The following is a 12,453-nucleotide window of genomic DNA, read 5'->3' as shown; positions in this document are numbered from 1 at the left end:
GACCAATAAGATATTAAGAACTGTGAAATGTTAGTACGATTCAAAAATAATTGGTTTCTATTTTAAGATATTTAAAATGTAATTTAGCCCTGTGACTCAAAGCTGATATATTTTGTGTATATACACAGTGTCTCAAACAAATTTAGCAAAATTAATTATGTCAGAATTTTGTCAAAATAACCCCAGCTTAAATTATATTTTGAAATGGTAAATAAAATTCCACCTCGCCTGATTCATTTCACCGCATTAGCTTCTTCTTGGCTCAGTACACTGAAAAGCCTAATAGGTTGACTGAACTAAAGTTTATTCGCCTTGCCGGTTTTGTAGACTATCCTTAAATTGTTCAGTTCACCAAACTTAGTGCTAAAACAAAAAATAAGTATCCATTTATTCACATTATTATGAATAATTATACCTGAAGCCATTTGTTTTCTGATTTTTAAAAAAAGACCTTGCACTTAAAAGGTTGCACATATTAGAATTTTACAGTCAAGACTACATTTGTGAAAATGTTTATGCATTTTCATGGTACATAAGTTAAATTAACTCATATTTTTAAGTGATAGGACCAAAATGCTGAATTTTAAGTTATGTTCAGTCAACTTTACTTAATGAAAGTCAACTTTAGGGTTTACAGTGTACCATGTCTTTCTGTCCATGACAGGGGTGATATTTTCCACAGTACAGGCTGTGCATGGATGACCACTCCCCACCACACGACATCCATCAATTTTCGCCAACAAGTAATCCAATCTAATCCAATCCAATCCAATCCAATCCAATCCAATCCAATCCAATCCAATCCCTTCTGTCAAGTTTTTAGTCAGAAATTCAAGAAGAAAATATGAAGCGCTGTAGCCTTTCAGTTCTCGTAAACCTTTGATCAAACTCTTATCTTTTTTTTTAAAACACCATTTTAATTTAAGCCTTACGCATATAAAAAATAGCTTGAATATAAAAATAAATATAAAAACTGTTGAAGTAAGAATTATTAGCCCTCATTTTGAGTTTTTATTTTTAATATTTACCAAATGATGAGCAAAGAAATTTTCACAGTATGTCTGAAAATATTTTTTCTTCTGGAGAAAGTCTTGTTTGTTTTATTTCAGCTAAAATAAAACCAGTTATTAATTTTTTTAAAAACCATTTTAAGGACAAAATTATTAGCCTCTTTAGGCGATATATTTTTTCGATAGTCTACAGAACAAACCATCATTATACAATAACTTCGCTTTTTTACCCTAACCTGCCCAGTTAACCTAATTAACCTAGTTAAGGCTTTAAATGTCAGTTTAAGCTGTATAGAAGTGTCTTGAAAAATATCAAGTAAAATATTATTTACTGTCAATATGGGAAAGATAAAATAAATCAGTTATTAGAAATAGTTTGTTAAAACTATTATGCTTAGAAATGTGCTGAAAAAAAATCTTCTCTCCATTAAACAGAAATTGAAAAAAAAAAAAAAAAAAAACGGGGCTAATTTTTCAGAGGGGCTAATAATTTTGACATTAACTGTATATAAAGCTAATATAACTAAATATTTATTTTTTCGTGATTCTTTGAGGATAAAAAGCAGTATTTAAAATGATATTTCTGTGGTAAATAAAATAAAAAAAATATATGTAAATGAACAAACTGAAACTGATGACATTTTAGAATACTTTTCTGTATTGTTTTTTTTTTCACATTTACATATGTTAAATGAAAATACACCTATTTAACCTTTTTTACAATATGTAAAATAAGTCTCTGATGTCTCTAGAGTTTATATGTGAAGAACTCAGAACATCAAAACAAATATTTTACGAAAATAACTGAAACTCCCTTTTAAGCTGTGATCCTAATTGTGCCATTTTGTTGACTGTTGCTTTAAATTCAAATGAGATGGGGCTCTTCTCAAAACAGGGCGGAGCAACAAACACCAATGTGTCAGATTTAAAACTCTAATGGGAAATGGCTGTTTCTCAATCAGGACTGTGTATGAGTGAGAAACTAATGGGTGGGGCTTTCTCCTTCCAAAGACATGTAAATCAAAGGGAGAATGTCAATCAAAGTTTCTGTAGACTGTTTTTATGAAGTTTTATTATAAAAATATATATATATATATATATAATTTATTTATTAATTTTTTTTATGCTTACAGGCTGGCTATATAATCACAGACTGTTACCACATAACAGTGTTTAAACCCCATTTTTGCATAATATTTCCCATTTAATAACTTTTGTCCCATATAAAACAGGGAAATTTGGGCCTTGAATGACTTGAGGGTGAATAAACAAAGACAACTCACCGTGAAGCGAGGGGTCAGTCTTTTGATATCATCGAGAGACACATCCACTCCCATCACTCCTAAAATCAACTGGTTCTAATGTTAAAAAGAGATTAAAAAAAAGAGATTAAAAACATGACATTTACAGACATAAGGCAATAACCAAGAAATCTGTATCTAAATTTCACAACAACATGCAAACTGTTGCAACTGTGCAAAACAACTTGTACGAAATTGTGTAGAGAATCACGTCTAAAAAACCTCAGCGCGCGTCATCTGTACTGGAAATGGATATATTAAGTCTTATCAAAAAACCAGTGACGCAGTCGGTGAGCGGAAAATAATGACAACTTTCAAAGGGTCATTCAGTTCAGTTGATCAACAACATACAAATTCTCAATGACCTGCCAAACTGGAAAAGTTGAGGATAAGATATTTATTTTCCATATCTGTTTCTATCGTAGTCTTCCTGCGAAGTTCGCTGTCCGCATGGTTAGCACATTAAAGAGATAATGAGGTTTACATGTTTGCGTCAGTAGTAGTTTTATCCCCATTAAACGTGACAAAAATAGCAATTTTTTTCCAAGAATCTGGCTATGAATAGAGTATTGGGTCTGTTAATGACACATCTGGTGTTCTGCTCTGTCTTCATTCATGCTTTATTCCTGCTTCTGACGTTTGCGGCACAGCCTGACACACTGTTCTCGATTTGTTATATAGATTCAAAGGAAGAACAGTTTATAAACAGATCCTTTTTTTCACAACCCAAATTTTACAGATAAAGATACAGAAGCTACCCTGTTTAACACTGGAACTACCAGATTACTACAATTACTTGAATGAATATAGGAGGTAATTCTGACAAGAGCTGCATAATAATGGGAAAAGCAGACATTGCCATGTTTTATTTTTCTGCGATTATATACTGCGATCAGGGGCGATTTTAGGAATTTCATTTTAAGGTGGCTCAGCTCCTTATAAGGTTAAAATAGATGCATACTGTATATAAAGCCTAATATTACATTTATATGTATTAATTTATTAGTAATACTCTTAAAAATGTTTGTTTGATATGGGTTGTATGCTAGTATTGCACTGTATTACAAAGACAAGCACAGCCATTTGAGTTCTGAATAAGCCAAATAAACTCAACCCACCTTTTTACTGTAGTAAAAACAACTTTCTATATTCGAGTGCATCATTTGTTTCCTATTAAATAAGTAAACTGACACTTTTCTAATCAAATGACACACATATCAACATATATTTTAAAACTTACAGGCTACTTCACATATTTCATGATAATAAATAAGTATTTTTTAATACTAGACAACACTTGATGTTTCTATCTCTGTCAGTGACTCAGTGACAGTTATAAGGTGTACATTCTCTAAGTGCTTCTGTCACTGTGTTTTATCCTTTCTGTGCAAGACTGCATGGTATAGTTAATGCCACATGAACTGTAAAGTGTTTTATATTGGTAGCTCATTTTGAAATAAAATTAGCGAAATGTTCGTTAGGAGTTACATTTTTCACTGGAGGAATCCTGTTATTGGGATACAGGTGATACAAGGTTATCTATATCAAAGAACTGCAGATATGCAGATATTATAACAATTTATCAATAAACACAAACCATGTTCTCTGGCTGTCTTTGGCTGTGGTTAGCTGATCTGATAAAAAAAACAAAGGAGGGGGAGGAGCCAAGTTTTGCCGCTGTTTTCTAATCAAATTTAAAGGACACTGAGGCCATATTTTAGTGTACAGTTTATGAGCTACTCGCTAAAGTTTTAGGGGGGCTTAGTAGAAATATAGCTACAGCCCCCCTATAGCCTAGCAATGCCCATGACTGCAATATTGAGCATAATTTTACTAAATGCCTCTATTTGGAAAGAATTTGTCATTTTAGATTGATTGAGATCATTTTGTAGGCCTGTACAGTACATCTGCATCAAATATCATAACCCAATCACAGCATTGCTAAATACAGTAGCATAGATACAACCGGAAATTAACAGTGCTTTACAGCTTTCTGAGAGTCTAGAAGTATTCAGGTACATAATCAGAATAATCAAATGTAAAATATAACACTGTTTAGACTTCATTAATCTTTCTTTAAGTTATAAACATTATAAACTGTTGTGCCCGAATGCTTAAAACTGGCTTGGAAGGTGACGCATTCAAAGACCTTCAAAATATATGCAAATGATCAAATGTTTGGTCAATTTGTGGAGTCACAATAAATCATGCTTCTTTTTTTTTTTTTTTACTCTGGCCCCTGGTCAGCTATAATCCTGACTCCACATTTCAGATTCTGCAATGTGTCTATTGCAAATGATCACAATGCAATACAGATGCAAAACAATTCTGATCATCGCAAATTGAATTTTTGTCACATGATTTTACATCCAAAGCTTTAACTGAGAATTAAAATTAAGCTTTGAATGTCTGTTGTTACATTTTATGAAGTCATTCTCCTAAAATACATTGCTTATTATTGTGTACAGGTACTAGACTGAAGGAGCATAACTTTGTATGGCAAGCAAGAGAACAACGTTTTTGCTCAGCAGCAAAATTGTTGTTGTTAAATATTTAAAGTACATTCATTCATTTTCTTTTCAGCTTAGTCCCTTTATTAATCAGAGGTCGCCACAGCGGAATGAACCGCCAACTTTTCCAGCATATTTTTTATGCAGCGATTGCTCTCCCAGCCGCAACACCCATACACTCTTGCATTCACACACATACACTACGGCCAATTTAGCTTAATCAATTCACCTATAGCGCATGTCTTTGAACTGTGGGGGAAACTGGAGAACCCGGAAGGGTGCCAGGCCTCGAACCAGCAACCTTCTTGCTGTGAGGTGATTGTGCTACCCACTGTGCCAGAGTGACGCCATCTGCGTCTATTGTGAAGTGAATTTCACATGCAAATTTGATGAGCAAATGAAGTAAACTTAAATTGTTGACACGTCTTTTTACGACGAATATCGTCATTTATTCGCCAAAGACACGTCTGGTGTGAATACAGCATGAAGATAAAACATTCTTAAAATCAAAGATTTGGAGAGACCAGCTTTACTATATATGGCTGAAAGGTTCTTACTGAACAACCTGCTGTCAGTCATTAAAAATGGCTCACCCTCTTTCAAACCCAAGGAAACCTGGTACATTCAGCTGCCATTTAAATAGTGTTTGTCGGGTAATTAAAGGTACACTGAATGAATTTTGCTAAATAATGCTGATATTAGAAAGCTCCACTTTCCTGGCTAAATTCTCTTCATCTGCCCTTACTCACTATGGCCTCCCAATCATCCCCATCCACCAAATTGGCTCTAAACACTGTCTCTCCACTTCACCAATAGCTAGTGTGTGGTGAGCGCACTGGCGCCGTTGTCCTGTGACTGCCATTGCATCATCCAAGTGGATGCTGCTCACTGATGGCAGTGTAGAGAAACCCACCCCTCATGATTGTGAAGTGCTTTGAGTGTATGGCCATACATGCTAAATGCACTTTATAAATACACATTACATTACACAATCCTTATAAGACAAGCCCGTTACAGCTGATTGGCTGCAAGTGTGGGCTCAATCCAACACTATGCGCTTGTTAAGTCTGATGTTATGTGATGCAGATTCCAGGTCCAATCGCTCTATCAGACTATGGTAGTAATAAAAGTTCACAGAATACTTTCGAATGATCACTGCAATTTATCCATGCCTACTGTAATATCAGATGGCCAGAAATAATTTTTGTTTAAGTAAATTGTTAAAATATTGATGTCTGTGATACAGTATGCCCAGAGATTGCAGTACACACCATGGTTTTGTAAAAGATTCACTTTAATGTGTCATAAGACTAAAAAGTATAGGTGGGCATAGATTAATTTTTTTTAATCTAGATTTTTCTAGAATAATCTCGGATTTAATCTAGATTAAAAAGGGCTCATTTGAATTCTGCTGAAGGCATTCAGAATATTTGTGCTACCCAAATAATAAGTCTTTGAGATCTGGTTTCTCAAGCCAGGTGGCGCATTAGACCAGGGGCTCATCTCCTGTTTCCAAAATGCATCACAAACTGCTTGAGAAACAGTTCTACTATGATAACTGGTGATGAAAATATATGATATTCAAAAAGATGTACTTGTGTTTATTCAGTTAAACATGAATTTTGAACTGTAGGCCTATATAAGCTCCAAACAGCGATTTTTGATCACCTTAATCTGACTAAAGTCACAACTAAACTAGACAAAAATGGAATTAAGACGTGGAGTATGCATATATTAGTGGCATTACTGAAGCAAACACCGCAATCAAACTATTACCGTCAAGTTGGATTTTTCGCCATACAGTATTTTCCAAAAAGACACACACACACACACACATATAGCAAAATGCGGACGTTTTTTTCCTTTCCATTCGCCGTGCAACATTAAATTCCATAACGCTCTCATCAGTCGTTACTCCTTATTTGTGTCTAATACCCCAGTTTGTCACGACGACATGAATGAAATGTTCATGAGTTAAAGTGAAACTGTCGAACTGCAGTTTAAGTCAGGCATCTTGCTGATTTGATTCAGAAGGGCACTTTTTTGTCAGACGGCTCACCGGTCAGGTATACATCCGCACTAAAATATCAAGGTGAAATTTATTATAGCTTGCGTATAATAGACCCAGCTCCCAACCCAACTTTGATAATAGATTAACGGCAATATTTTTTTTTATCACGTGATAAGACTTTAACACCGATAACGGCCCACCACTACTATAAAGTTTTCATAAATAATTATTTTCTCAATTCAAACAAGTAGCAGCTTGGACCAGGAAACACAATTTTACAAGCAGATAGATTGAATTATTGCTTAGTGCACCCACGATATTCACCACTACAGTAGGTGCAGAAGAGGACCTGAAAGTGTTCCCTTAATTTGATCAGTGTTCTTTTTCAAATGTCTGATTTATTTGTTATATACTGTGCTTCAGAACTCATTAAATAAGTTTTAAAAGCTGCTCTTTTACTCATGTTAGGACATCTTCAAACAGGATTCAAGCAGTGACCTCTAAACTTTACTCTGTTCTCTAATTTTGATTTTGAAAGTATATATAAACTTAAAATCCTGTCCAGTTTGGTCACTCATTTTACTCTGAAGCAAATATAATATTTTGCATTCATTAGGTTCTCTTTTAAGTTCAAAACAATAAGAACTAATAATAATAATAAACAATTAGTCAGTTTTTTCTCTTCGCTTTTGTCAATTGGTGAAGTTTGTTCCGTGCCACTGTCACCACTGGCTTGCTTGTTTTGGGACTTGTGGAGCTGCACATGGTTAGATTTGCTCTTCTGTGTTTTGTCTTTCAGCAGTGACATTTATTTTAGACTGAACTGAACTAAACTCAACTCAACTCAACTTCACCTGTGAAAACTGGACAGAAGTAGTTTCAATTTACACTAGAACTTCATCTATGTTAGGGTGTTTTGAGACAGTCTACATTGTAAAAGCACTATGTAGATAAAGATGAATTGAAATGAGTTAGTGAGTGTTTTTAATTCAGCCGAATGCAGGACTGACCTGGCTCCGGGATCTGGCCTCTGTGGATTTGGTCTTGTTGAACACTGGCAGTGTACCTGTAATGACCAGGCCCAGCTCCTGAGGTCAGAAAGAACACAGAAAACAACCAAACATGTGATTTCTAATAACCTCCACAGATTATATCATAATGTTGGCTGAAAAAGGCTGTACCAGAGCGTCCAGGTAAACATTGGTCCATTGCACTTGTTTGGCATCTGCAAGGACCATCGGCCTGCCCAAAACATCTAGATATTCCTAAACAACAGTGAACACAATCAAATGTAGGTCATCCTTCACAGTTTCCTAAACAAGAGCAAACAAACCACATCTGAAACACTTACAAACCTGTGTGTTTATGCGGATGGCTCCAATGGAAGGGATTTCGTAGAAGTATCCTTGAAAACATTTAAGATTTGTTATTTGTTGTTGTGTGTGTGTGTGTGTGTGTGTGTGTGTGTGTGTGTGTGTGTGTGTTTAGCAGCAATCCAGTACTAGATCTACTAAAGCGGCTGTAGGATAAGAAGTTTACTTCTGAGCTTTTGCCACTAGGAGGTGAACACAGATTGAGCAAATGAAACGTACCTTTATTTTGACAGGCCATCCACTTTATTGGCCCAGTGTCATAGTTGTGTTGACCCACCGAGAATGTAAACACACGCACCTGCAATTAAAGGATACAATCTGATAAATGCTGGATAATCATTGTCCCACACGGATTTCTGCAGATTTCCCCAGATTTTTAGCCTATCATTGAGTCTATTTATTTACTTGGGTAAATGTGTGTAAGTTTATATTTATTCAGTTTTTCAATTAATTTCAGAAATATTATTGACTAATATGAAAGTGAAATGTAGAAATATTATATGAGAGTTTTGCTTTGTTTACCAAACAAGTGGATTTAATTGGATTTGCTTTGTAAACATTAAATAAACGTTTAAAAATTATTATTTTTCATGTTATGTATTAAGTTTTTAGTCACGATACTACCAAAATAATTCCGCATAAATCTGCAGATTTTTTACAAAATTCTCAGCAGAAATAGCAAAAAATTTCTGCAGATTCTTTCTGGCCCTAGTCATAACCCAACAGAGATTTTTTTTTTATTCCAATTCAACCTAAATGACAATTTTTAACCCAAAAGTTTAATTTAATCATATTTGACCCAATGTTGAGTTATTGCAACAAAGAATTTACACATTTAGGGTATTGTTAATATTAAACGCCAATAAGATCAAAAACAAAATAAATGTAAAATAAATGTACAATAAAATTATAAATAATAATAATATTATTATTATTAATAATAATAATAATAATAAAACAATTAATTGCATTATTATTAAATTAACTGATTGATTTTTATAATTTGAAAATATCTGAACTAAACTGACATAAACCAAAATTAAACCCTATATGAAACCAAATTGGCGTAAACGGACAAAAATCATCTTTAAAATAGAATGAATATATTATTGGATATATACACTAATATTTATTACAAAAATACAATGTATATATCATACCTGCCTATTGTTTATGTGTTTATTAATCCAGGAATAAATAAATAAATATTTAATTTCATTTTTTAATTTGAAGTGAATTATAGCTAAGATGTATATTTGTGACCTCAAAATGTTGTTAATCATATATTATTGAAATTGTTGCCATAAATACACAGAAACCAACATTAACTTAAAACGAGCACTGCATATATGGCAAGCCGTTTTGACATTTAATTTATAACTCATACTAGTATCTATTTTTATGTTACTAGTGCTTATTTTTTAGATAATAGTATCTTTTCCATTGAGTATTACTTATTCATTAGATACTAGTGCCTATTCTTTAGATGCTAGTGCTCTTTTAAAACATTCCAGTGCTTACTCATAAAACTAGTTTTTTTTTTGTTTTTTTTTAGATACTAGTACTCATTGATTAGTTACTAGTACCTATTAAATAGATACTAGGACTTATGCATTAGATACTAGTACTTATTCATTAGATACTAATTCTTATTAAATAGATACTAGTTCTTATTTAATAGATGCTACTACTATTTTTATGTACTAGCAGTTAATCATTAGATACTAGTATCTATTAATTACATACTATGTCCTAATTAATAGATAATAGTACTCTAAACATTAGATACTAGTACCTATTTAATAGATATAGCGCTTATTAATTAAATATGAGTACTTGCTAAATAGATACTTATGAAATAGATACAACTTATATAAAAGATATTAGTACACTTTTATTAAACACAAGCACTTGTTTAAAATGTTACTAGTATTTTTGTTTTACGTTTTCATTTGTACAAGTCACAATAAGACGAGTAAAAAAGCAGACCTGACTAGTAAAATAAGAATTGTTACTAGTAATAATTATAAAAGATACTAGTATCTAATAAATAAATACTACCAATGAATAACTATTAGTATCTAGTTAATAGTTACTAGTATCTAATGAATTAGTACCAGTTTATATTTAATAAGTATTAGCATCTAATAAAAAGATACTACTATCTTATGAATAAGTACTAGTACCTAACGAATAAGTATTAGTATCTAATACATAAGTACTAGCATCTGTTAATTAGGTAATATTTACAAGTACATAATGAATAACTACATACATATTATCATGTACTAGTTCCAGCTGGAATACATACTAGTCAAAACTCAATAGTTGACATCTCAATGACAGATCCCAATGGACAAATTAAAAACTTGTTACTAATAACAACAGAATAGTTACTGGTCACTATTGGAATAAGGACTAGTATGTAATAAATAAAAATTAGTATCTATTTAATGAATACTAATGAATAAGTAGTACCTATTAAATAATTAATAAGTACTAGTGTCTACATAAGTAATAGCATCTATTTGATAGGTACTAGTATCTAATGAATGAGTACTAGTAATAAATAAGAACTAGTATATAATGAAAAAGTACTAGTATTTAATACATAAGTACTAGTATATACTGAATAAGTACTAGTATCTATTTTATATGTACTAGCATCTAACAAATGAGTACTTAATGGAAAAGATACCTATATCTAAAAAAATAAGTATAAGTAACATGAAAATAGACACTAGAACAGGGTATAGATTAAACATCAACATGGCTTGCTATAATGCATTTGCTACATGATCCTACAAGAAGTAATCCTTAAGATGTTCTTAAAAATACTTGTTCACTGTTAGTTTGTTTTGTTCATATGTAAGCGAGTATACCTACTGTAGCTTAGTTAATGCTTACTATTAACTGTTTTACCATCACTCTAAACATAAAAACACAGAATACATAAACTCATATAGATTTAGAATAAGCACAAAGTGAGTAAATTAAGTTTTCATATTAGTGTGAACTCAGCCTTTAACAATAGCTAAGACAAAAAAATATGGAAGTACTAGAGGATTTCTTATTGTTAGTAAACATCAAACCATGTTTCAACATATTAGATGTTTCATAGCGAACTTGACACACACCTTCCTGTCAATGTTGTGTCTGCTGAAGATCTCCTCCGCTCTCTCCTCTCCTCCATCAGTAAACAACATTATGATCTTGTTGCAGTTTGCTCTGGAAATGTTTGGCTTAAATACACACAAATGCATATGCAGTTACACATAATGAACGGCAGAGGTCAGTATAACACAACAAAACTACTGATAAAATCGAGCAAGCTCTTAATGAATAAATATCGCTAAAAGGAGATTTTAGTGTTTCAGTCTTAGAGGAGATTAGCACCTTAACTGTGAATTAGGGACATAATTATCCCCCTAAGTCTGTTTATGATCTAATATACAACTTACTATACAGTACAATAACCTAATGGTTATCCGGTCAGACATTTTTTCCAACGTGACTGACAGTCGCGCTATTACTGTAGCCTGTTTTTTTTTTATTTGGCCTTTCATGTATGTTATATCCTGTCAGTCAAACCATCTTTATAATGAATTAAACCACTAACACTGGTTTACATTTTTAAATACTATTCTCCATTCAAATTTCGTTTCATTCTCTGGGTCTTTATTTATTTATTAATTTTTTTTTTTTTTTTTTGGAAATAACAAATAACTTTCCATCATGCCTAGTACTCTCCAGCCTTAAAGACACAGGTGTAATCTAAATGTACTCATTATAATCACTATAAAGTGGTTCCAAACCTTTTCTGAGTTTCCCTTTTTTTCTGTTGAACACCAAAGAAGGTATTTTGAAAAAAGCTGGAAACCAGTAAGTATTCACATCCATAAAAAGGGAAAGCACATGCAAGTTAATGGCTACCAGTTTTAAGATTTTTAGAACTTTTGTGTTCAAGAGAAGAAAGGAAGTCAAAAGGTTTGGAACAAGTAAAAGTTGAGAAGATGACCAAATTTTACAGTTTTGGATGAACTATCCCAAAAGATTGATAAAATAAAAGTGACACCTTACTGTTCATATACAGATGAAGTCAGAATTATAGGCCCCCTTGATTTATTAGCTCCCTTGTTTATTTTTCGCCCAATTTCTGTTTAACAGAGAAGATTTTTTTAACATATTTCTAAACATTATAGTTTTAATAATTCATCTCTAATAACTGATTTCTTTTATCTTTGTCAT

General features: G+C 32.5%; 1 protein-coding gene across 7 annotated transcripts in view; it reads right to left on the bottom strand.

Annotated features, from left to right (window-relative positions):
* Window positions 1-12,453, bottom strand: part of cacna2d1 (calcium voltage-gated channel auxiliary subunit alpha2delta 1) — a 229,478-nt gene that overhangs the window by 86,012 nt on the left and 131,013 nt on the right. For all 7 annotated transcript variants that reach the window (XM_087292987.1, XM_087292985.1, XM_087292988.1 and 4 more), the window contains 6 exons: window positions 11,343-11,447; window positions 8,425-8,503; window positions 8,188-8,237; window positions 8,014-8,097; window positions 7,843-7,920; window positions 2,294-2,368 (listed from right to left, as the gene is read on the bottom strand). In XM_087292987.1, coding sequence (XP_087149113.1) covers window positions 2,294-2,368; window positions 7,843-7,920; window positions 8,014-8,097; window positions 8,188-8,237; window positions 8,425-8,503; window positions 11,343-11,447 — 471 coding nt within the window. The remainder of the gene's footprint in view (window positions 1-2,293; window positions 2,369-7,842; window positions 7,921-8,013; window positions 8,098-8,187; window positions 8,238-8,424; window positions 8,504-11,342; window positions 11,448-12,453) is intronic.

Source organism: Danio rerio, chromosome 18, assembly GCF_052040795.2.
Source record: "Danio rerio strain M-AB ecotype USA chromosome 18, GRCz13ab, whole genome shotgun sequence".
Classification (NCBI taxonomy): domain Eukaryota; kingdom Metazoa; phylum Chordata; class Actinopteri; order Cypriniformes; family Danionidae; genus Danio; species Danio rerio.
Note: the sequence above shows the minus strand (reverse complement) of the source record. Positions and strands in the feature narration are given on the sequence as shown.